The sequence below is a fragment of the Bombina bombina genome, chromosome 11 (genome assembly GCF_027579735.1).
Source record: "Bombina bombina isolate aBomBom1 chromosome 11, aBomBom1.pri, whole genome shotgun sequence".
Classification (NCBI taxonomy): domain Eukaryota; kingdom Metazoa; phylum Chordata; class Amphibia; order Anura; family Bombinatoridae; genus Bombina; species Bombina bombina.
This window is the reverse complement of record NC_069509.1, coordinates 4,462,349-4,489,652: the sequence shown is the minus strand read 5'-3', so window position 1 is coordinate 4,489,652 and position 27,304 is coordinate 4,462,349. Positions and strand designations below refer to the sequence as shown.

At 42.5% G+C, this 27,304-nt stretch overlaps 1 protein-coding gene across 1 annotated transcript in view; it reads right to left on the bottom strand.

Annotated features, from left to right (window-relative positions):
* Window positions 1–27,304, bottom strand: part of SRCAP (Snf2 related CREBBP activator protein) — a gene marked incomplete at its 3' end in the record, with an annotated part of 711,452 nt that overhangs the window by 308,192 nt on the left and 375,956 nt on the right. The window contains 3 exon segments of the mRNA XM_053695102.1: window positions 5,139–5,308; window positions 5,582–5,768; window positions 5,978–6,114. Of these exon segments, the coding sequence (XP_053551077.1) occupies window positions 5,139–5,308; window positions 5,582–5,768; window positions 5,978–6,114 (494 nt within the window).

Below are 27,304 nucleotides of genomic sequence, written 5' to 3'. Positions count from 1 at the left end.
AAAAACTACAGTTAAACACCAAAAAACTCTAAGCCATCTCCGTGGAGATGTTGCCTGTACAACGGCAAAGAGAATGACTGGGGAAGGCGGAGCCTAGGAGGGATCATGTGACCAGCTTTGCTGGGCTCTTTGCCATTTCCTGTTGGGGAAGAGAATATCCCACAAGTAAGGATGACGCCGTGGACCGGACACACCTATGTTGGAGAAATAGTAGTGCGTTTGTTTAGAGTAGAGACCGCCCCCTCGACCTTAGGGACTGTCTGCCATAAGTCCTTTCTGGGGTCGACTATAGGAAATAATTTCTTAAATATAGGGGGGGGGGGCACAAAAGGTATGCCGGGCCTTTCCCATTCCTTGTTTACTATGTCCGCCACCCGCTTGGGTATAGGAAAAACATCGGGGGGCACCGGAACCTCTAGGAACTTGTCCATCTTAAATAATTTCTCTGGAATGACCAACTTGTCACAATCATCCAGAGTAGATAATACCTCCTTAAGCAGTGCGCGGAGATGTTCTAATTTAAATTTAAATGTTACAACATCAGGTTCAGCTTGTTGAGAAATTTTCCCTGAATCTGAAATTTCTCCCTCAGACAAAACCTCCCTCCTGGCCCCTTCAGATTGGTGTGAGTGTATGTCAGAAGCGTTATCATCAGCGTCCTCTTGCTCTTCAGTGTTTAAAACAGAGCAATCGCGCTTTCTTTGATAAGTAGCCATTTTAGATAAAATATTTTTAATAGAATTATCCATAACAGCCGTTAATTGTTGCATAGTAATAAGTATTGGCGCACTAGATGTACTAGGGGCCTCTTGTGTGGGCAAAACTGGTGTAGACACAGAAGGGGGTGATGCAGTACCATGCTTACTCCCCTCATCTGAAGAATCATCTTAGGCACTATTATTATCTGTGGCATCATTGTCCCTACTTTGTTTGGACACCATGTCACAATTATCACATATATTTAAATGGGGAGACACATTGGCATTCATACATATAGAACATCGTTTATCTGATGGTTCAGACATGTTAAACAGGCTTAAACTTGTCAACAAAGCACAAAAAACGTTTTAAAATAAAACCGTTACTGTCACTTTAAATTTTAAACAGAACACACTTTATTACTGAAAATGCGAAAAAGTATGAAGCAATTGTTCAAAATACACCAAAATTTCACCACAGTGTCTTAAAGCCTTAAAAGTATTGCACACCAAATTTGGAAGCTTTAACCCTTAAAATAACGGAACCGGAGCCGTTTTTACATTTAACCCCTTTACAGTCCCAGGAATCTGCTTTGCTGAGACACAACCAAGCCCAGAGGGGAATACGATACCAAATGACGCCTTCTATAAGCTTTTTCAGTGGATCCTAGCTCCTCACACATGCATCTGCATGCCTTGCCTTCCAAAAACAACTGCGCATTAGTGGCGCGAAAATGAGGCTCTGCCTATGACTAGAGAAGGCCCCCATCTGAAAAAGGTGTCCATACAGTGCCTGCCGTTTTTTAACAACAATCCCCAAGATTATAATAACTGTAAAGCGCTATAATCTGTCAAATATGCTTAGCAAGTAATCGTTTTAGCCCAGAAAATAGTCTACCAGTTTATTAAGCCCTTATAAAGCCTTTATTCTTATACTTAATCTAAGAAAATGGCTTACCGGTCCCCATAGGGAAAATGACAGCCTTCCAGCATTAACAAGTCGTGTTAGAAATGTGGCCATCAAACCTCAGGCAGAAAAATCTGCCAACTGCTTCCCCCAACTGAAGTTACTTCATCTCAACAGTCCTGTGTGGAAACAGCAATCGATTTTAGTAACGTCTGCTAAAATCATCTTCCTCTCACAAACAGAAATCTTCTTCTCTTTTCTGTTTCAGAGTAAATAGTACATACCAGCACTATTTCAAAATAACAAACACTTGATTGAAGAATAAAACTACATTTAAACACCAAAAAAACTCTTAGCCATCTCCGTGGAGATGTTGCCTGTGCAACGGCAAAGAGAATGACTGGGGTAGGCGGAGCCTAGGAGGGATCATATGACCAGCTTTGCTGGGCTCTTTGCCATTTCCTGTTGGGGAAGAGAATATCCCCACAAGTAAGGATGACGCCGTGGACCGGACACACCTATGTTGGAGAAAAGATGACTGAAACATACCTCAAAGCAGTTAAGCCTGCAAACTGTTCCCCCCAACTGAAGTTTTCTGGTACTCCTCAGTCCTGTGTGGGAACAGCAATGGATTTTAGTTACAACATGCTAAAATCATTTTCCTCTCAGCAGAATTCTCCATCATATTTCTGCCAGAAAGTAAATAGCACAAACCGGTACTATTTAAAAATAACACCACATTCACTTTACCCTCCTGTGGAGATGCTACTTGTTAGAGCGGCAAAGAGAATGATTGGGGGGCGGAGCCAGAGGGTGAGCTATATGGACAGCTTTGCTGTGTGCTCTCTTTGCCACTTCCTGTAGGGAATGAGAATATCCCACAAGTAAGGATGAATCTGTGGACTGGATACACCTTGCAAGAGAAATAGGGACTCCAGTAACACCCCTCTTATTAAAATAGGTTTTAGTAAATAATGTTGCCACTCTCGCATGGACACCCCCACATCAGAGACCTAAAAATACACGTAATTATCTTATCACGGCAGACATACTTTCTGAATGGGATAAACTCTTAAATACCAATACTCACATCTCTTCTAAAACTTCCCCTCTCACGCCGCTCATTGAAAATGATCTTCCATACCATCAGAAAGGGACAAATATTTTAGTCCTTTATAGCTTGAGATCAGGATCCCTACAGTTTGTCTCAGATAATGGCAGGATGAAAACGCAAGCAATGTTAGCAGAATCTCATGGGGAGATTTTCTCCTCATGGTTCCACTATAATCAATTAAAACATTATATTTCACACCACAAACAAAAAAGGGAATTGGGTAGAAACTACAGTATTCGAGAAACTCTGTATTCAATCCTCCCCTCCAACACATTTAATATCTAAGCTATACAAAATAACAGTCAGCACTGACCCTATATACCTCCCGTCATACACACTAGCATGGCACAAGGACCTAGGCCAAGACATAGATATGACCTCCTGGGGGAGGGCTTTTAAAATAACTAAACATTCCTCTGTTTCGGCGAGAGTACAAGAAATTCATTTAAAGCTGTTAAGTCGATGGTACCTAACTCCATCCCGTTTAAATAAAATATTTCCCGCACTGAATAGTACCTGCTGGAGAGGATGTGGTGAAGAGGGCTCTCTTCTCCATGTCTGGTGGTCTTGCCCGAGACTGAGGGAGTATTGGACAAAGGTTTTTGAAATAATGACTGAAACTGTTGGTGCACAGATCCCTAAGGACCCCAAGACCATACTATTTATCTCACTGCCCAGACTCGAGGGTATGGGCAAAAAAGCTCTTCTTTTGATAATGTTGACTGCAGCCAAAAAATTAATCCCAAAATTCTGGAAAACACAGACCATCCCCTCGATCTCAGATTGGAAAACCCAGGTGGATGACCTTTTGTTGCTAGAAAGATACCATTATCTAAAAATTCACCAATTAGAACATCATGAGATGTTACTTGCAATTTTGAATAAAAAAATTTAAGGAACGAAATACTTTACCCTTGATGTCAGTATACTCCTACTCCCCTGCCCCTGATTCTACCCTCCCCTTTTTTTTTTTCGTTTTGTCCTTACTGTTTCTAACTTCTGTACCTCCTTTTCTCTTTCTTCTATACTCTTTCCAGATCTCTCTTATGGAAAGTTGATTAAAAAATTGAAAAATGGTTTGAATAGCTATTGTGAACTCTCTAATTTTTATATGTTTGGTTACAGTGTGTTATTTATATAATGTGTAACTTGGGGACTGACAGACCTCTATCCTCATTCTTTACTGTAACACATTAATTGTATATTTGTTACTTATGAATAACTCAATAAAAACCATTTAAAAAAAAAAAAAAATAGGTTTTAGTGCTTACCCCATTCCCATACAGGGAAATGCCAGTCAGTTCTGATACACCAAGTCTCCTCAGAAAAAAAGGCTGCACATACCTTAATGCTGCTTATAGCATGAAACCGGTCTCCACACTGAAGATGTCTCATGGTTACCTTCAGAAGTCTTGTGGGAACCAGCGTGGATCTTCGTTACAAATGCTAAGATCATCAAACCTCAGGGCAGAAATCTTCTTCCATATCCTCCTGAGGAAAATAGTATGCACCGGTACCATTTAAAATAAAAAACTTCTTGATTGAAGAAACTAAAACTAACACCTCACTTTACCATGTCTTCCTAGTATAACACAGGAAAAGAGAATGACTGGGGGTGGAGGGGAAGGGCTATATATACAGCTCTGCTGTGGTGCTCTTTGCCACTTCCTGTTAGCAGGAGGTTAATATCCCACAAGTAAGGATGAAATCCGTGGACTCGTCATATCTTTGTAAAAGAAATCAGTGTAACACATTTTGCCATAACGGAGGATAGCATAGGGACAATGGCGGAGGCATAGAAACTCCCCAATAACCACCAGGAGCTAAAACAGACATTTTTTACTTTGATAATAACATGGCTTTGTACAACTCTCCTGTCCTCTCTTGATGGAAGCAATGCATTGAGGACAATAAAATAAAGAATCTTTTGCACCTCTCTCTGCCAACCTCAATAAAACAAGGAAAAAAACTAATGGGAGGGTAGGAGAAGTGGGAGGGATATTGCATGTTCTGTTTGAGGTGTCTCTGCCACCTCCTGCTGGCCAGGTGAAGTATTTCCCATAGGTTATGAATAGATATCGTGGACTCTCACTGCCATTACAAAGAAAAGAAAATAGCAGCAAAATGGAAAATTAAACTCTGCACAGGGAATGTCCACTGAGGACTTTATTCTGCCTCTAGAAACTAGACAGGTGCCTAATAAAGTATACATGTACTCGCCATGTAACACTTTCTAGTTTGTCGTTTCTCCATGAAAACACCATGCATACAAGAATGAGAAAAAAAGGACAGCGTGCTGGCACACAAGTGGGAAGAGAGACCAGCTGGGATAGACAGATAATAAAAGGTAGGAGAGGAAGGTCACAGCTCATTGAGGGGAGGTCCACATGCAAGGGAAAGTGAGAGACTTGAGACCAACCTGTTAACCTTCATTTTCACAGGACGGGGCCGAGGTGGGGGTTCAGGCGAATCGGAAATCTCCTGAATAAGCGAGCGGGAAGGTTTATACTGCTGCAAGACTATTTCGCTTCCATAGCGACATACATGTCCTTCAATGTTAATCAGGTCAAATAAAGCCAAATCCACGTGCTAAAGATCAAAGTGACAATGACAGCAGTTAAGTATCAGGAGGCATATATTCTTAACTAAAGTGTAAGCTAAATAAATATTTAAAACCCCACAGGAATCCCTGCATTTCCTTACTTTCATCATCAAATCTATTCTGCTCATTATCTAACCACCTACACAAAAATCCATTCACACTCTGCACTGAACACAAACATTTGATAACCATCCTAAGCCCTCCATAAAATCAAGTCTCTCTCCATGATTACCAAATTGACCGACAACTCATATACATGCCTGGAGAGGATGCTGCTGTAGAACCCGCAGAACCAGGGAAGGAACGCTATAAGAAACACCACTGGTAATGAAGGGTGAATGGATCGGCCGCGGGTCAAATAAGTTTGGATGATTGCACACTTTACGCAACTGCATAAGGATGTTGATAACACTCATAAAATGTCCACTTGCCAACGTCTCCCGTGTTCTGAGGAAGAGAAAGCTTTTAGGGATTAACTGATAGAGGGCACATGTGTAAGGTGGACAAAAAGGAGAATGGGAGAAATAAGGGTAATGATAAAATGAGAGATGGAAATATATGTGGTAGGAGAGAGAAAATAAGTGGTGACAAATAAGGAGAGAGTGTAGGTCACAGTAATTAGTCATTAGTCATAAGACTGAAGTCCCCTTACTTACGCTGCCTGTGCCATAAAGTCATCATATAGGTAGCGCTGACGCTTCGAGAGCCGGCAATATATCACATGCTCATACTTCTTAGGCATTTGTTTTTCCACATCAAGCTTAATCCTGCGCAAGAGGAAAGGACGCAATACCTGTAAAGTTGGAAGAAAATACTTCACAAATAAAAGAAAAAGCAAAATATGTGCCATGTGGAACTAAATATAGCTGGAGCAGCTAAGGGAGGAGTAACAGAACCCTCCTCTCGTTTACATGAAAAACAACTTGACAAATTATTTTCTTTCTTGGCAGTGAGAGTCCACAAATTCATTCATTACTGTTGGGAATACATCTGGCCACCAGAGGAAGCAAAGACACCCCAGCCAAAGCATTAGGTATCCCTCCTACTTCCCCAGTAATTAAGCTGAGAAAAAGGAAAAGTGAGAAACACTAGGGGTATGGAGGTGTCGGAAGAAAGGAAAAATAAATGCCACTGTAAATAACAAAAACAGGTTTTGTTTGTGGATTCTCCCTGACAAGAAAGAGAGAACTTCAGTTAAGCATATTTTTTTTGTTTTTTGCAAATGGCAGTGATAGCCCACAAATTAATTAATTACTGTTGGGAATCCAATACCTAAGCTAAAAATGACAGAATGAACAGGGAGGGTCAAGCAAGGTAGGCAGACCTAAACTGAAGCATCTTTCTTCCAAAGGAAACATCAGCTGAGGCAAAGACATCAAATTTGTAAATCTTAGAATAGGTATGTAGAGAAGACCATGTGGCCGCCTTACAGATCTGTTCTACTGAAGCTTCGTTCTTAAAGGCCCAAGAAAAAGATACTGCCCGGATAGAATGAGCCGTAATTCTCACAGTAGGCTGTTGTCCCACCTCCACATATGCCATATGGATGACACTTCTCAACCAAAAAATATAATTTATTTAAGAACTTACCTGATAAATTCATTTCTTTCATATTGGCAAGAGTCCATGAGCTAGTGACGTATGGGATATACAATCCTACCAGGAGGGGCAAAGTTTCCCAAACCTCAAACTGCCTATAAATACACCCCCCACCACACCCACAATTCAGTTTAATGAATAGCCAAGAAGTGGGGTGATAAGAAAGGAGCGAAAGCATCAACAAGGAATTGGAATAATTGTGCTTTATACAAAAAAAATCATAACCACCATAAAAAGGGTGGGTCTCATGGACTCTTGCCAATATGAAGGAAATTAATTTATCAGGTAAATTCTTACATAAATTATGTTTTGTTTCATGTAATTGGCAAGAGTCCATGAGCTAGTGACGTATGGGATAGCAATACCCAAGATGTGGAACATCCACGCAAGAGTCACTAGAGAGGGAGGGATAAAAATAAAGACAGCCAATTCCGCTGACAAAAACTGAAATTATAAGCAGAAGAATCAAACTGAAACAACTACCTGAAGTACTTTTCTACCAAAAACTGCTTCTGAAGAAGAGAAAACATCAAAATGATAGAATTTAGTAAAAGTATGCAAAGTATACCAAGTTGCTGCTTTGCAAATCTGATCAACAGAAGATTCATTCCTAAAAGCCCAGGAAGTGGAAACTGACCTAGTAGAATGAGCCGTACTCCTCTGAAGCGGGGTTTTAGCCAACTCTAAATAAGCCTGATGAATCAAAAGCTTTAACCAAGATGCCAAAGAAATGGCAGAAGCCTTCTGACCTTTCCTAGAACCAGAAAAGATAAATAGACTAGAAGTCTTCCTGAAATCTTTAGTAGCTTCAACATAATATTTCAAAGCTCTCACCACATCCAAATAATGTAAGGATCTCTCCAGAGAATTCTTAGGATTAGGACACAAAGAAGGGACAACAATTTCTCTACTAATGTTGTTGGAGTTCACAACCTTAGGTAAAAATTTAAACGAAGTCCGCAAAACCGCCTTATCCTGATGAAAAATCAGAAAAGGAGATTCACAAGAAAGAGCAGATAATTCAGAAATTCTTCTAGCAGAAGAGATGGCCAAAAGGAACAACACTTTCCAAGAAAGTAATTTAATGTTCAGAGGATGCATAGGCTCAAAAAGAGGAGCCTGTAAAGCCTGAAAAACCAAATTAAGACTCCAAGGAGGAGAAATTAATTTAATGACAGGCTTAATACGCATCAAAGCCTGTACAAAACAAATATCAGGAAGTTTAGCAATTTTTCTGTGGAACAGAACAGAAAGAGCAGAGATTTGTCCTTCCAAAAAACTTGCAGACAAACCCTCATCTAAACCATCCTGAAGTAACTGTAAAATTCTAGGAATTCTAAAAGAATGAAAACAAAATTCATGCTTACCTGATAAATGTATTTCTCTTGTGGTGTATCCAGTCCACGGATTCATCCATTACTTGTGGGATATTCTCCTTCCCAACAGGAAGCTGAAGGATCACCCACAGCAGAGCTGTCTATATAGCTCCTCCCCTAACTGCCACCTCCAGTCATTCGACCGAAGACAAGCAAGAGAAAGGAGAAACTATAGGGTGCAGTGGTGAATGTAGTTTAAAAACAGAATTTATGTTTACCTGATAAATTACTTTCTCCAACGGTGTGTCCGGTCCACGGCGTCATCCTTACTTGTGGGATATTCTCTTCCCCAACAGGAAATGGCAAAGAGCCCAGCAAAGCTGGTCACATGATCCCTCCTAGGCTCCGCCTACCCCAGTCATTCGACCGACGTTAAGGAGGAATATTTGCATAGGAGAAACCATATGGTACCGTGGTGACTGTAGTTAAAGAAAATAAATTATCAGACCTGATTAAAAAAACCAGGGCGGGCCGTGGACCGGACACACCGTTGGAGAAAGTAATTTATCAGGTAAACATAAATTCTGTTTTCTCCAACATAGGTGTGTCCGGTCCACGGCGTCATCCTTACTTGTGGGAACCAATACCAAAGCTTTAGGACACGGATGAAGGGAGGGAGCAAATCAGGTCACCTAAATGGAAGGCACCACGGCTTGCAAAACCTTTCTCCCAAAAATAGCCTCAGAAGAAGCAAAAGTATCAAACTTGTAAAATTTGGTAAAAGTGTGCAGTGAAGACCAAGTCGCTGCCCTACATATCTGATCAACAGAAGCCTCGTTCTTGAAGGCCCATGTGGAAGCCACAGCCCTAGTGGAATGAGCTGTGATTCTTTCGGGAGGCTGCCGTCCGGCAGTCTCGTAAGCCAATCTGATGATGCTTTTAATCCAAAAAGAAAGAGAGGTAGAAGTTGCTTTTTGACCTCTCCTTTTACCGGAATAAACAACAAACAAGGAAGATGTTTGTCTAAAATCCTTTGTAGCATCTAAATAGAATTTTAGAGCGCGAACAACATCCAAATTGTGCAACAATCGTTCCTTCTTTGAAACTGGTTTCGGACACAGAGAAGGTACGATAATCTCCTGGTTAATGTTTTTGTTAGAAACAACTTTTGGAAGAAAACCAGGTTTAGTACGTAAAACCACCTTATCTGCATGGAACACCAGATAAGGAGGAGAACACTGCAGAGCAGATAATTCTGAAACTCTTCTAGCAGAAGAAATTGCAACTAAAAACAAAACTTTCCAAGATAATAACTTAAGATCAACGGAATGTAAGGGTTCAAACGGAACCCCCTGAAGAACTGAAAGAACCAAATTGAGACTCCAAGGAGGAGTCAAAGGTTTGTAAACAGGCTTAATTCTAACCAGAGCCTGAACAAAGGCTTGAACATCTGGCACAGCTGCCAGTTTTTTGTGAAGTAACACAGACAAGGCAGAAATCTGTCCCTTCAGGGAACTTGCAGATAATCCTTTTTCCAATCCTTCTTGAAGGAAGGATAGAATCCTAGGAATCTTAACCTTGTCCCAAGGGAATCCTTTAGATTCACACCAACAGATATATTTTTTCCAAATTTTGTGGTAAATCTTTCTAGTTACAGGCTTTCTGGCCTGAACAAGAGTATCGATAACAGAATCTGAGAACCCTCGCTTCGATAAGATCAAGCGTTCAATCTCCAGCAGTCAGCTGGAGTGAAACCAGATTCGGATGTTCGAACGGACCCTGAACAAGAAGGTCTCGTCTCAAAGGTAGCTTCCAAGGTGGAGCCGATGACATATTCACCAGATCTGCATACCAAGTCCTGCGTGGCCACGCAGGAGCTATCAAGATCACCGACGCCCTCTCCTGATTGATCCTGGCTACCAGCCTGGGGATGAGAGGAAACGGCGGGAACACATAAGCTAGTGTGAAGGTCCAAGGTGCTACTAGTGCATCCACTAGAGCCGCCTTGGGATCCCTGGATCTGGACCCGTAGCAAGGAACTTTGAAGTTCTGACGAGAGGCCATCAGATCCATGTCTGGAATGCCCCACAGCTGAGTGACTTGGGCAAAGATTTCCGGATGGAGTTCCCACTCCCGCGGATGCAATGTCTGACGACTCAGAAAATCCGCTTCCCAATTTTCCACTCCAGGGATGTGAATAGCGGACAGGTGGCAGGAGTGAGACTCCGCCCATAGAATGATTTTGGTCACTTCTTCCATCGCTAGGGAACTCCTTGTTCCCCCCTGATGGTTGATGTACGCAACAGTTGTCATGTTGTCTGATTGAAACCGTATGAACTTGGCCCTCGCTAGCTGAGGCCAAGCCTTGAGAGCATTGAATATCGCTCTCAGTTCCAGAATATTTATCGGTAGAAGAGATTCTTCCCGAGACCAAAGACCCTGAGCTTTCAGGGATCCCCAGACCGCGCCCCAGCCCATCAGACTGGCGTCGGTCGTGACAATGACCCACTCTGGTCTGCGGAATGTCATCCCTTGTGACAGGTTGTCCAGGGACAGCCACCAACGGAGTGAGTCTCTGGTCCTCTGATTTACTTGTATCTTCGGAGACAAGTCTGTATAGTCCCCATTCCACTGACTGAGCATGCACAGTTGTAATGGTCTTAGATGAATGCGCGCAAAAGGAACTATGTCCATTGCCGCTACCATCAACCCGATCACTTCCATGCACTGAGCTATGGAAGGAAGAGGAACGGAACGAAGTATCCGACAAGAGTCTAGAAGTTTTGTTTTTCTGGCCTCTGTCAGGAAAATCCTCATTTCTAAGGAGTCTATTATTGTTCCCAAGAAGGGAACCCTTGTTGACGGAGATAGAGAACTCTTTTCCACGTTCACTTTCCATCCGTGAGATCTGAGAAAGGCCAGGACAATGTCCGTGTGAGCCTTTGCTTGAGGAAGGGACGACGCTTGAATCAGAATGTCGTCCAAGTAAGGTACTACAGCAATGCCCCTTGGTCTTAGCACAGCTAGAAGGGACCCTAGTACCTTTGTGAAAATCCTTGGAGCAGTGGCTAATCCGAAAGGAAGCGCCACGAACTGGTAATGTTTGTCCAGGAATGCGAACCTTAGGAACCGATGATGTTCCTTGTGGATAGGAATATGTAGATACGCATCCTTTAAATCCACCGTGGTCATGAATTGACCTTCCTGGATGGAAGGAAGAATAGTTCGAATGGTTTCCATCTTGAACGATGGAACCTTGAGAAACTTGTTTAAGATCTTGAGATCTAAGATTGGTCTGAACGTTCCCTCTTTTTTGGGAACTATGAACAGATTGGAGTAGAACCCCATCCCTTGTTCTCTTAATGGAACAGGATGAATCACTCCCATTTTTAACAGGTCTTCTACACAATGTAAGAATGCCTGTCTTTTTATGTGGTCTGAAGACAACTGAGACCTGTGGAACCTCCCCCTTGGGGGAAGTCCCTTGAATTCCAGAAGATAACCTTGGGAGACTATTTCTAGCGCCCAAGGATCCAGAACATCTCTTGCCCAAGCCTGAGCGAAGAGAGAGAGTCTGCCCCCCACCAGATCCGGTCCCGGATCGGGGGCCAACATTTCATGCTGTCTTGGTAGCAGTGGCAGGTTTCTTGGCCTGCTTTCCTTTGTTCCAGCCTTGCATTGGTCTCCAAGCTGGCTTGGCTTGAGAAGTATTACCCTCTTGCTTAGAGGACGTAGCACTTTGGGTTGGTCCGTTTCTACGAAAGGGACGAAAAACAGAATTTATGTTTACCTGATAAATTACTTTCTCCAACGGTGTGTCCGGTCCACGGCGTCATCCTTACTTGTGGGATATTCTCTTCCCCAACAGGAAATGGCAAAGAGCCCAGCAAAGCTGGTCACATGATCCCTCCTAGGCTCCGCCTACCCCAGTCATTCGACCGACGTTAAGGAGGAATATTTGCATAGGAGAAACCATATGGTACCGTGGTGACTGTAGTTAAAGAAAATAAATTATCAGACCTGATTAAAAAACAGAATTTATGTTTACCTGATAAATTACTTTCTCCAACGGTGTGTCCGGTCCACGGCGTCATCCTTACTTGTGGGATATTCTCTTCCCCAACAGGAAATGGCAAAGAGCCCAGCAAAGCTGGTCACATGATCCCTCCTAGGCTCCGCCTACCCCAGTCATTCGACCGACGTAAAGGAGGAATATTTGCATAGGAGAAACCATATGTTACCGTGGTGACTGTAGTTAAAGAAAATAAATTATCAGACCTGATTAAAAAAACCAGGGCGGGCCGTGGACCGGACACACCGTTGGAGAAAGTAATTTATCAGGTAAACATAAATTCTGTTTTCTCCAACATAGGTGTGTCCGGTCCACGGCGTCATCCTTACTTGTGGGAACCAATACCAAAGCTTTAGGACACGGATGAAGGGAGGGAGCAAATCAGGTCACCTAAATGGAAGGCACCACGGCTTGCAAAACCTTTCTCCCAAAAATAGCCTCAGAAGAAGCAAAAGTATCAAATTTGTAAAATTTAGAAAAAGTGTGCAGTGAAGACCAAGTCGCTGCCTTACATATCTGATCAACAGAAGCCTCGATCTTGAAGGCCCATGTGGAAGCCACAGCCCTAGTGGAGTGAGCTGTGATTCTTTCAGGATGCTGCCGTCCGGCAGTCTCATAAGCCAATCGGATAATGCTTTTAATCCAGAAGGAGAGAGAGGTAGAAGTTGCTTTTTGACCTCTCCGTTTACCAGAATAAACAACAAACAAAGCCAAAGTTTGTCTGAAAACCTTAGTAGCTGCTAAGTAAAATTTGAGAGCACGAACTACATCCAAGTTGTGCAACAAACGTTCCTTCTTTGAAACTGGATTAGGACACAAAGAAGGCACAACTATCTCCTGGTTAATGTCTTTGTTAGAAACAACTTTTGGAAGAAAACCAGGTTTAGTACGCAAAACCACCTTATCTGCATGGAACACCAGATAAGGAGAAGAACACTGCAGAGCAGATAATTCTGAAACTCTTCTAGCAGAAGAAATTGCAACCAAAAACAAAACTTTCCAAGATAATAACTTAATATCAACGGAATGTAAGGGTTCAAACGGAACCCCCTGAAGAACTGAAAGAACTAGGTTGAGACTCCAAGGAGGAGTCAAAATTTTGTAAACAGGCTTGATTCTAACCAGAGCCTGAACAAAGGCTAGAACATCTGGCACAGCTGCCAGCTTTTTGTGAAGTAACACAGACAAGGCAGAAATCTGTCCTATCAAGGAACTTGCAGATAATCCTTTTTCCAATCCTTCTCGAAGGAAGGATAGACTCTTAGGAATCTTAACCTTGTCCCAAGGGAATCCTGCAGATTCACACCAACAGATATACCAAATTATGTGGTAACTTTCTGGTTACAGGCTTTCAGGCCTGAACAAGAGTATTAATGACAGAATCTGAGAACCCTCGCTTTGATAAGATCAAGCGTTCAATCTCCAAGCAGTCAGCTGGAGTGGATCGAACGGACCTAGAACCAGAAGGTCTCGTCTCAAAGGTAGCTTCCATGGTGGAGCCGATGACATATTCACCAGATCTGTATACCAAGTCCTGCGTGGCCACGCAGGAGCTATCAAAATCACCGACGCCCTCTCCTGATTGATCCTGGCTACCAGCCTGGGGATGAGAGGAAACGGCGGGAACACATAAGCTAGTTTGAAGGTCCAAGGTGCTACTAGTGCATCCACTAGAGCCGCCTTGGGATCCCTGGATCTGGACCCGTAGTAAGGAACTCTGAAGTTCTGACGAGAGGCCATCAGATCCATGTCTGGAATGCCCCACGGTTGAGTGACTTGGGCAAAGATTTCCGGATGGAGTTCCCACTCCCCCGGATGCAATGTCTGACGACTCAGAAAATCCGCTTCCCAATTTTCCACTCCTGGGATGTGGATAGCAGACAGGTGGCAGGAGTGAGACTCCGCCCATAGAATGATTTTGGTCACTTCGTCCATCGCTAGGGAACTCCTTGTTCCCCCCTGATGGTTGATGTATGAACTTGGCCCTCGCTAGCTGAGGCCAAGCTTTGAGAGCATTGAATATCGCTCTCAGTTCCGGAATATTTATCGGTAGAAGAGATTCTACCCGAGACCAAAGACCCTGAGCTTTCAGGGATCCCCAGACCGCGCCCCAGCCCATCAGACTGGCGTCGGTCGTGACAATGACCCACTCTGATCTGCGGAAGGTCATCCCTTGTGACAGGTTGTCCAGGGACAGCCACCAACGGAATGAGTCTCTGGTCCTCTGATTTACTTGTATCTTCGGAGATAAGTCTGAATAGTCCCCATTCCACTGACTGAGCAGGAACAGTTGTAATGGTCTTAGATGAATGCGCACAAAAGGAACTATGTCCATTGCCGCTACCATCAACCTATCACTTCCATGCACTGCGCTATGGAAGGAAGAGGAACGGAATGAAGTATCCGACAAGAGTCTAGAAGTTTTGTTTTTCTGGCTTCTGTCAGAAAAATCCTCATTTCTAAGGAGTCTATTATAGTTCCCAAGAAGGGAACCCTCGTTGACGGAGATAGAGAACTCTTTTCCACGTTCACTTTCCATCCGTGAGATCTGAGAAAGGCCAGGACAACGTCCGTGTGAGCCTTTACTTGAGGAAGGGACGACGCACGAATCAGAATGTCGTCCAAGTAAGGTACTACAGCAATGCCCCTTGGTCTTAGCACCGCCAGAAGGGACCCTAGTACCTATGAGAAAATCCTAGGAGCAGTGGCTAATCCGAAAGAAAACGCCACGAACTGGAAATGCTTGTCCAGGAATTCAAACCTTAGGAACCGATGATGTTCCTTGTGGATAGGAATATGTAGATACGCATCCTTGAAATCCACCTTGGTCATGAAATGACCTTCCTGGATGGAAGGAAGAAGTGTTCGAATGGTTTCCATCTTGAACGATGGAACCTTGAGAAACTTGTTCAAGATCTTGAGATCTAAGATTGGTCTGAACGTTCCCTCTATTTTTGGGAACTATGAACAGATTGGAGTAGAACCCCATCCCTTGTTCTCCTAATGGAACAGGATGAATCACTCCCATTTTTAGCAGGTCTTCTACCCTGGTCTGAAGACAACTGAGACCTGTGGAACCTCCCCCTTGGAGGAAGCCCCTTGAACTCCAGAGAATAACCTTGGGAGACTATTTCTAGCGCCCAAGGGTCCAGAACCTCTCTTGCCCCTAAGCCTGAGCGAAGAGAGAGAGTCTGCCCCCCACCAGATCCGGTCCCGGATCGGGGGCCCGCATTTCATGCTGTCTTGGTAGCAGTGGCAGGTTTCCTGGCCTGCTTTCCTTTGTTCCAGCCTTGCATAGGTCTCCAGGCTGGATTGGCTTGAGAAGTATTACCTTCCTGCTTAGAGGACGTAGCCCTTGGGGCTGATCCGTTTCTGCGAAAGGGACGAAACTTAGGTTTATTTTTGGTCTTGAAAAGACCTATCCTGAGGAAGGGCGTGGCCCTTGCCCCCAGTGATATCAAAGATAATCTCTTTCAAGTCAGGGCCAAAGAGTGTTTTCCCCTTGAAAGGAATGTCAAGCAATTTGTTCTTGGAAGACGCATCCGCTGCCCAAGATTTTAACCAAAGCGCTCTGCGCCACAATAGCAAACCCAGAATTTTTTCGCCGCTAACCTAGCCAATTGCAAGGTGGCGTCTAGGGTGAAAGAATTAGCCAATTTAAGAGCACGAATTCTGTCCATAATCTCCTTATAAGAAGAAGAATTACTAATAATCGCCTTTCCTAGCTCAAACTAGAAACACGCGGCTGCAGTGACAGGGACAATGCATGCAATTGGTTGTAGAAGGGAACCTTGCTGAACAAACATCTTTAGCAGACCTTCTAATTTTTTATCCATAGGATCTTGGAAAGCACAACTATCTTCTATGGGTATAGTGGCGCGCTTGTGTAGAGTAGAAACCGCCCCCTCGACCTTGGGGACTGTCTGCCATCAGTCCTTTCTGGTGTCGACTATAGGAAAACAATTTTATAAATATGGGGGGAGGTACTAAAGGTATACCGGGCCTGACCCATTCTGTACTAACAATGTACGCCACCCGCTTGGATATAGGAAAAACTTCGGGGGGCCCCGGGGCCTCTAAGAACTTTTCCATTTTACATAGTGGTTCTGGAATGACCAGATAATCACAATCATCCAAATTGGATAACACCTCCTTAAGCAGAGCGCGGAGATGTTCCAACTTAAATTTAAAAGTAATCACATCAGGTTCAGCTTGTTGAGAAATGTTTCCTGAATCTGAAATTTCTCCCTCAGACAAAACCTCCCTGGCCCCCTCAGACTGGTGTAGGGGCCCTTCAGAAACCATATCATCAGCGCTCTCATGCTCTACAGAATTTTCTAAAACAGAGCAGTCGCGCTTTCACTGATAAGTGGGCATATTGGCTAAAATGTTTTTGATAGAATTATCCATTACAGCCGTGAAATGTTGCATAGTAAGGAGTATTGGCGCACTAGATGTACTAGGGGCCTCCTGTATGGGCAAGACTGGTGTAGACGAAGGAGGGGATGATGCAGTACCATGCTTACTCCCCTCACTTGAGGAATCATCTTGGGCATCATTTTTACTAAATTTTTTTATGACATAAAATACATATAGTTAAATGAGAAGGAACCTTGGTTTCCCCACAGTCAGAACACAATCTATCTGGTAGTTCAGACATGATAAACAGGCATAAACTTGATAACAAAGCACAAAAAACGTTTTAAAATAAAACCGTTACTGTCACTTTAAATTTTAAACTAAACACACTTTATTACTGCAATTGCGAAAAAGTATGAAGGAATTGTTCAAAATTCACCAAAATTTCACCACAGAGTCTTAAAGCCTTAAAAGTATTGCACACCAAATTTGGAAGCTTTAACCCTTAAAATAACGGAACCGGAGCCGTTTTTATATTTAACCCCTTTACAGTCCCTGGAATCTGCTTTGCTGAGACCCAACCAAGCCCAAAGGGGAATACGATACCAAATGATGCCTTCAGAAAGACCTTTCTATGTATCAGAGCTCCACACACATGCAGCTGCATGCCATGCTGTCCTCAAAAACAAGTGCGCCATACCGGCGCGAAAATGAGACTCTGCCTATGCTTTGGGAAAGCCCCTAAAGAATAAGGTGTCTAAAACAGTGCCTGCCGATATTATTATATCAAAATACCCAGATAAAATGATTCCTCAAGGCTAAATATGTGTTAATAATCAATCGATTTAGCCCAGAAAAAGTCTACAGTTTAAATAAGCCCTTGTGAAGCCCTTATTTACAATCGTAATAAACATGGCTTACCGGATCCCATAGGGAAAATGACAGCTTCCAGCATTACATCGTCTTGTTAGAATGTGTCATACCTCAAGCAGCAAGGGACTGCAAACTGTTCCCCCAACTGAAGTTAATTGCTCTCAACAGTCCTGTGTGGAACAGCCATGGATTTTAGTTACGGTTGCTAAAATCATTTTCCTCATACAAACAGAATTCTTCATCTCTTTTCTGTTTCTGAGTAAATAGTACGTACCAGCACTATTTGAAAATAACAAACTCTTGATTGAATAATGAAAAACTACAGTTAAACACTAAAAAACTCTAAGCCATCTCCGTGGAGATGTTGCCTGTACAACGGCAAAGAGAATGACTGGGGTAGGCGGAGCCTAGGAGGGATCATGTGACCAGCTTTGCTGGGCTCTTTGCCATTTCCTGTTGGGGAAGAGAATATCCCACAAGTAAGGATGACGCCGTGGACCGGACACACCTATGTTGGAGAAAACCAGGGCGGGCCGTGGACCGGACACACCGTTGGAGAAAGTAATTTATCAGGTAAACATAAATTCTGTTTTCTCCAACATAGGTGTGTCCGGTCCACGGCGTCATCCTTACTTGTGGGAACCAATACCAAAGCTTTAGGACACGGATGAAGGGAGGGAGCAAATCAGGTCACCTAAATGGAAGGCACCACGGCTTGCAAAACCTTTCTCCCAAAAATAGCCTCAGAAGAAGCAAAAGTATCAAACTTGTAAAATTTGGTAAAAGTGTGCAGTGAAGACCAAGTTGCTGCCCTACATATCTGATCAACAGAAGCCTCGTTCTTGAAGGCCCATGTGGAAGCCACAGCCCTAGTGGAATGAGCTGTGATTCTTTCGGGAGGCTGCCGTCCGGCAGTCTCGTAAGCCAATCTGATGATGCTTTTAATCCAAAAAGAGAGAGAGGTAGAAGTTGCTTTTTGACCTCTCCTTTTACCTGAATAAACAACAAACAAGGAAGATGTTTGTCTAAAATCCTTTGTAGCATCTAAATAGAATTTTAGAGCGCGAACAACATCCAAATTGTGCAACAAACGTTCCTTCTTTGAAACTGGTTTCGGACACAGAGAAGGTACGATAATCTCCTGGTTAATGTTTTTGTTAGAAACAACTTTTGGAAGAAAACCAGGTTTAGTACGTAAAACCACCTTATCTGCATGGAACACCAGATAAGGAGGAGAACACTGCAGAGCAGATAATTCTGAAACTCTTCTAGCAGAAGAAATTGCAACTAAAAACAAAACTTTCCAAGATAATAACTTAATATCAACGGAATGTAAGGGTTCAAACGGAACCCCCTGAAGAACTGAAAGAACTAAATTGAGACTCCAAGGAGGAGTCAAAGGTTTGTAAACAGGCTTGATTCTAACCTAGAGCCTGAACAAAGGCTTGAACATCTGGCACAGCTGCCAGCTTTTTGTGAAGTAACACCGACAAGGCAGAAATCTGTCCCTTCAGGGAACTTGCAGATAATCCTTTTTCCAATCCTTCTTGAAGGAAGGATAGAATCCTAGGAATCTTAACCTTGTCCCAAGGGAATCCTTTGGATTCACACCAACAGATATATTTTTTCCAAATTTTGTGGTAAATCTTTCTAGTTACAGGCTTTCTGGCCTGAACAAGAGTATCGATAACAGAATCTGAGAATCCTCGCTTCGATAAAATCAAGCGTTCAATCTCCAAGCAGTCAGCTGGAGTGAAACCAGATTCGGATGTTCGAACGGACCCTGAACAAGAAGGTCTCGTCTCAAAGGTAGCTTCCAAGGTGGAGCCGATGACATATTCACCAGATCTGCATACCAAGTCCTGCGTGGCCACGCAGGAGCTATCAAGATCACCGACGCCCTCTCCTGATTGATCCTGGCTACCAGCCTGGGGATGAGAGGAAATGGCGGGAACACATAAGCTAGTTTGAAGGTCCAAGGTGCTACTAGTGCATCCACTAGAGCCGCCTTGGGATCCCTGGATCTGGCCCCGTAGCAAGGAACTTTGAAGTTCTGACGAGAGGCCATCAGATCCATGTCTGGAATGCCCCACAGGTGAGTGACTTGGGCAAAGATTTCCGGATGGAGTTCCCACTCCCCCGGATGCAATGTCTGACGACTCAGAAAATCCGCTTCCCAATTTTCCACTCCTGGGATGTGGATAGCAGACAGGTGGCAGGAGTGAGACTCCGCCCATAGAATGATTTTGGTCACTTCTTCCATCGCTAGGGAACTCCTTGTTCCCCCCTGATGGTTGATGTACGCAACAGTTGTCATGTTGTCTGATTGAAACCGTATGAACTTGGTCCTCGCTAGCCGAGGCCAAGCCTTGAGAGCATTGAATATCGCTCTCAGTTCCAGAATATTTATCGGTAGAAGAGATTCTTCCCGAGACCAAAGACCCTGAGCTTTCAGGGATCCCCAGACCGCGCCCCAGCCCATCAGACTGGCGTCGGTCGTGACAATGACCCACTCTGGTCTGCGGAACGTCATCCCTTGAGACAGATTGTCCAGGGACAGCCACCAACGGAGTGAGTCTCTGGTCCTCTGATTTACTTGTATCTTCGGAGACAAGTCTGTATAGTCCCCATTCCACTGACTGAGCATGCACAGTTGTAATGGTCTTAGATGAATGCGCGCAAAAGGAACTATGTCCATCGCCGCTACCATCAACCCGATCACTTCCATGCACTGAGCTACGGAAGGAAGAGGAACGGAATGAAGTATCCGACAAGAGTCTAGAAGTTTTGTTTTTCTGGCCTCTGTTAGAAAGATCCTCATTTCTAAAGAGTCTATAATTGTTCCCAAGAAGGGAACCCTTGTTGACGGGGATAGAGAACTCTTTTCCACGTTCACTTTCCAGCCGTGAGATCTGAGAAAGGCCAGGACAATGTCCGTGTGAGCCTTTGCTTGAGGAAGGGACGACGCTTGAATCAGAATGTCGTCCAGGTAAGGTACTACTGCAATGCCCCTTGGTCTTAGCACCGCTAGAAGGGAGCCTAGTACCTTTGTGAAAATCCTTGGAGCAGTGGCTAATCCGAAAGGAAGCGCCACGAACTGGTAATGTTTGTCCAGGAATGCAAACCTTAGGAACCGATGATGTTCCTTGTGGATAGGAATATGTAGATACGCATCCTTTAAATCCACCGTGGTCATGAATTGACCCTCCTGGATGGAAGGAAGAATAGTTCGAATGGTTTCCATCTTGAAAGATGGAACCTTGAGAAACTTGTTTAAGATCTTGAGATCTAAGATTGGTCTGAACGTTCCCTCTTTTTTGGGAACTATGAACAGATTGGAGTAGAACCCCAACCCTTGTTCTCTTAGTGGAACAGGATGAATCACTCCCATTTTTAACAGGTCTTCTACACAATGTAAGAACGCCTGTCTTTTTATGTGGTCTGAAGACAACTGAGACCTGTGGAACCTCCCCCTTGGGGGAAGTCCCTTGAATTCCAGAAGATAACCCTGGGAGACTATTTCTAGCGCCCAGGGATCCAGAACATCTCTTGCCCAAGCCTGAGCGAAGAGAGAGAGTCTGCCCCCCACCAGATCCGGTCCCGGATCGGGGGCCAATATTTCATGCTGTCTTGGTAGCAGTGGCAGGCTTCTTGGCCTGCTTTCCCTTGTTCCAGCCTTGCATTGGTCTCCAAGCTGGCTTGGCTTGAGAAGTATTACCCTCTTGCTTAGAGGACGTAGCACTTTGGGCGGGTCCGTTTTTACGAAAGGGACGAAAATTGGGTCTATTTTTCGCCTTGAAAGGCCGATCCTGAGGAAGGGCGTGGCCCTTACCCCCAGTGATATCCGAGATAATCTCTTTCAAGTCAGGGCCAAACAGCGTTTTCCCCTTGAAAGGAATGTTTAGTAGCTTGTTCTTGGAAGACGCGTCAGCCGACCAAGATTTCAACCAAAGCGCTCTGCGCGCCACAATAGCAAACCCAGAATTCTTAGCCGCTAACCTAGCCAATTGCAAAGTGGCGTCTAGGGTGAAAGAATTAGCCAATTTGAGAGCATTGATTCTGTCCATAATCTCCTCATAAGGAGGAGAATCACTATCGAGCGCCTTTATCAGTTCATCAAACCAGAAACATGCGGCTGTAGTGACAGGGACAATGCATGAAATTGGTTGTAGAAGGTAACCCTGCTGAACAAACATCTTTTTAAGCAAACCTTCTAATTTTTTATCCATAGGATCTTTGAAAGCGCAACTATCCTCTATGGGTATAGTGGTGCGTTTGTTTAAAGTAGAAACCGCTCCCTCGACCTTGGGGACTGTCTGCCATAAGTCCTTTCTGGGGTCGACCATAGGAAACAATTTTTTAAATATGGGGGGAGGGACGAAAGGAATACCGGGCCTTTCCCATTCTTTATTAACAATGTCCGCCACCCGCTTGGGTATAGGAAAAGCTTCTGGGAGCTCCGGCACCTCTAGGAACTTGTCCATTTTACATAGTTTCTCTGGGATGACCAACTTTTCACAATCATCCAGAGTGGATAATACCTCCTTAAGCAGAATGCGGAGATGTTCCAACTTAAATTTAAATGCAATTACATCAGGTTCAGCCTGTTGAGAAATGTTCCCTGAATCAGTAATTTCTCCCTCAGACAAAACCTCCCTGGCCCCCTCAGATTGGGTTAGGGGCCCTTCAGAGATATTAATATCAGCGTCGTCATGCTCTTCAGTAACTAAAACAGAGCAGCCACGCTTACGCTGACAAGGGTTCATTTTGGCTAAAATGTTTTTGACAGAATTATCCATTACAGCAGTTAATTGTTGCATAGTAAGCAGTATTGGCGCGCTAGATATACTAGGGGCCTCCTGAGTGGGCAAGACTCGTGTAGACGAAGGAGGGAATGATGCAGTACCATGCTTACTCCCCTCACTTGAGGAATCATCTTGGGCATCATTGTCATTATCACATAAATCACATTTATTTAAATGAACAGGAATTCTGGCTTCCCCACATTCAGAACACAGTCTATCTGGTAGTTCAGACATGTTAAACAGGCATAAACTTGATAATAAAGTACAAAAAACGTTTTAAAATAAAACCGTTACTGTCACTTTAAATTTTAAACTGAACACACTTTATTACTGCAATTGCGAAAAAACATGAAGGAATTGTACAAAATTCACCAAATTTTCACCACAGTGTCTTAAAGCCTTAAAAGTATTGCACACCAAATTTGGAAGCTTTAACCCTTAAAATAACGGAACCGGAGCCGTTTTAACACTTTAACCCCTTTACAGTCCCTGGTATCTGCTTTGCTGAGACCCAACCAAGCCCAAAGGGGAATACGATACCAAATGACGCCTTCAGAAAGTCTTTCTAAGTATCAGAGCTCCTCTCACATGCGACTGCATGCCATGCCTCTCAAAAACAAGTGCGCCACACCGGCGCGAAAATGAGGCTCTGCTTATGCTTTGGGAAAGCCCCAGAGAAATAAGGTGTCTAATACAGTGCCTGCCGATATTATAATATCAATAAAACCCAGATAAAATGATTCCTCAAAGCTAAATATGTTTTAAAACTGAATCGATTTAGCCCAGAAAAGTCTACAATCTTAATAAGCCCTTGTGAAGCCCTTATTTACCATCGTAATAAACATGGCTTACCGGATCCCATAGGGAAAAATGACAGCTTCCAGCATTACATCGTCTTGTTAGAATGTGTCATACCTCAAGCAGCAAGAGACTGCACACTGTTCCCCCAACTGAAGTTAATTGCTCTCAACAGTCCTGTGTGGAACAGCCATGGATTTTAGTTACGGTGCTAAAATCATTTTCCTCATACAAACAGAAATCTTCATCTCTTTTCTGTTTCTGAGTAAATAGTACATACCAGCACTATTTTAAAATAACAAACTCTTGATTGAATAATAAAAACTACAGTTAAACACTAAAAAACTCTAAGCCATCTCCGTGGAGATGTTGCCTGTACAACGGCAAAGAGAATGACTGGGGTAGGCGGAGCCTAGGAGGGATCATGTGACCAGCTTTGCTGGGCTCTTTGCCATTTCCTGTTGGGGAGGAGAATATCCCACAAGTAAGGATGACGCCGTGGACCGGACACACCTATGTTGGAGAAAAAACGTTTAACCTCAATAAATCAATTGTTATTTAAAACCTATTGCAAGTCCCTGCAAATTAGGTAAAATCTATGCATACAGTATAAAACCAGTGAAGTACCATTCCCCAGAATACTGAAGTGTAAAATATACATACATGACAGCCTGATACCAGCTACATCTACTGCATTTAAGGCTGAGTTTACATTATAATGGTATGGCAGGATTTTCTCATCAATTCCATGTCAGAAAATAACAAACTGCTACATACCTCTTTGCAGATTAATCTGCCCGCTGTCCCCTGATCTGAAGTTTACCTCTCCTCAGATGGCCGAGAAACAGCAATATGATCTTAACTACTCCGGCTAAAATCATAGAAAAAACTCAGGTAGATTCTTCTTCAAATTCTACCAGAGAATGAATAACACACTCCGGTGCTATTATAAAATAAACTTTTGATTGAAGGTAATAAACTAATTAAATCACCACAGTCCTCTCACACATCCTATCTATTCGTTGGGTGCAAGAGAATGACTGGGGGTGACGTAGAGGGGAGGAGCTATATAGCAGCTCTGCTGGGTGAATCCTCTTGCACTTCCTGTAGGGGAGGAGATAATATCCCAGAAGTAATGATGACCCGTGGACTGACCACACTTAACAGGAGAAATCCAAGATACTTTTGTCACAGTCTAAAGACTGATAGTCACACCCTGATTATTGACATACACCACAGATGTGATAATGTCTGAAAAAAACAATAAACGTCTCTTCTTCAAAAGAAAACAACTGAAGAACTCTGGGAATGCACGGAGTTCCAAAATATCAAATGGTAATCTCGCCTCCTGAGATTTCCAAACCCCTTGTGCTGACAGAGAACCTCAGACAGCCTCCCAACCTAAAAGACTCGCATCTATAGAGATCATGGTCCAGGTTGAAAGAATCAAAGAGACCTGTAGAACTAAATGATGGTGATCTTAACCACCGAATCAAAAATAGATAAACATAGAATTCGAAGATTTAAAAAGTGAAATCCTAGAATCCCTGCACCATTATTCAGCATAAAAAACTGGAAAGGTTTTCTATGAAAATGAACAAAGAGAATTGAATCTAATGCTGCAGCCATAAGACCTAAATTTCCATGCATATATAGCAACTGAAGGAAATAGAGACTGAAGGTACCGACAGACAAAACCCAATAAAAAAAGTCACTTGTCTGTTAGAGACAAAGACAGTGACACAATCTATCTGGAAACCTAAAAAAGGTGACCCTTGTGTGAGGAATCAAGAGCTTTTGATAAAAAGATCCTCTAACCATGTCTTGAAAAAACAAAGTTGAATCATATGAGACTCCGTAATCTCAGAAAATAAAAAATAATCTGAATGAAAACAGAAAATGAAGATATGCATCTATTGTATCTAATGAAAACAAATAATGCTATCACTGACCAAAAAAAGGCAGAATAGACCATATAAATACCAATCTAAAAGATGGTACATAATAAAAAGATTTTCTATCTTTGGAACAATGAATAGTTTTGAATAAAAATCCCAAAACCCAGTTCCTAAAAATGGAACTGGAATAAATACCCCAGAAGATTCCAGATCTGAGCAGCACTTGAGCCCCAACAGGTGATCAGCCGCACTTCAACATTACCCAAAATATATAGGAAAATGTTAGCCTTACTGGAATAGCTGGAATATAATAAAGAGAAAAAGACTTCTCATAGACGGTTTAACTCTAAATTTTATTCTGTACCAAAGTCTAAGAAATTTGGACCGAATAAAACCAAAAAAACTTCCAATTAAAAACATGTTACTTGGATAAGAATTAGAATTTTGTTCCTTAGTAAGAACAACCAAACTAAAATAAGCTTAAAGTTTTATTCTTAGAACTCAATCTTGAAGCCCAGAGTAACAGTTAAGAATTGAATCCAAAATGAACCAAATAATTGATTATCTTGGAAAAAAAGAATTTTTTTTTTTTTTTTTTAGAAATCACAAAATTCTTCTAGCTAAAAACAGCTAAAGACAGATTAAAACCTCAATTGTGAAAATATTCAATACAATGAAGATACAAATTAAAATATTAGCATGTTAATTCAGTTAAAAGACCAGTCAACACACCAGACTTGCATAAATAAATGCAAGACAACAAGACAAATGCAACAGCACCCAGTCTAACCTCAAATGAGCAGTAGACTTTGTCCCTTAACAATGCTAAATAAAAACATAATCTGATACTTGATTTTAAAGTAGGTGTGTGCAAGTGTGTTAAAGTGTGCGCAAGAGGCACCAAGCTACTCCAACCCTAAAGTCCCTCAAATTAGGGAAAAAAAAGATAAGTGAAAGAATGAAAACGAGGAGAAGCGCTAAAAAAGCTAAAGGTGCTAAACAAATTAAAAATTAAAAATAATTGCTATGCAGACAAATTGAGATAAAATAGGATAAATTTACTTGCTTTACAAATATAATAAACAATCACATTGGTACATGTCCTGCAAAAAAGAAAAAGACATAGATCATTTAAGAATCGGACGTCTCCGATGTATAAAAAACACAAAATAAAAACTGCTGTTGCCAATCTAAACCTTGTCTAAGTATTATGAGGGGGAGGTCGGCATCAAAATTAAAGTCCTCAGATGATTCAAAAGAGAACCGAAGCCGGGTAAATGTAAACCCGTTTACCTTTAGGTGTACCGTCCGTGTATCAAGAGTCACCTCCGTGAGGCGTATGCGTGTCCCGTGACGTCACAAATCGGGAGGCGTCGTCTCTGTAGGGCAATCCTATTGGTCAGGTTAGCTTGAAGGTAAACTATAGCGGCCGCTATAATATAGATGGTGAACTCCGCTCTTAGTGCAGGATCGCACGCAGGGTCACAGTATAACCAGATTTCCTCTGTAGATATAATAGTAGACGGACTTTAGTGTGTGACTTGAGACCGGCTTCAATTTAAGCGCATGGCCCTTCACAGTATAGCCCTCGTGTTGTCCGTGGGTAACTGAAGAATCTTTCACTCCAATAAAGAAATACAGTCCTTATAGACAGAATGTGAAGTATAAGGCAGCTGTAACTATCATCAACGCGTTTCTCCCTCTTACAGGGCTTTCTCAAGATGAATTAGCTCCAGTTACAGCCTCCTTTTAAACAGTGTAGACTCATACCTATTGGTCAGGTGAGATTACTTTAACTGGCAGGTGTGTTTAATACAATTGGTCTATTGGCAACAGTACTGGCAACTTAGAAAAAATATATATCTCTATATGAAATAAGAAACAAACCACTTATATCTAATTAGATTTGAGAATATATCTAGAGATGCTTGAATTTTGGTGCATTTGTATATTATCCGCAATTTGCAGTCAAATAAAAATAAAGGTATAACTCCAGTTCAAAGGTGCTTTCAGAGAACAATATTACTTTCACTGAAAGGAGGATTTAGAAGAGCGACAAAGCATCCTCACTAAAGTGGTCAAAAATGTGACTGTGCTAGAAGTCATTATATACTAATGTGCTTAAAGAAAGACAAGAAAAAAATGTTTTATGTTTATATATACTACGAACCAAGGTGGAAAAATTATATATAACTGCAGTTTGCTGCCGTTATAAGAAATTATATAAGTGCTTGCAATGACACAATTAAACTAATCGAATTTA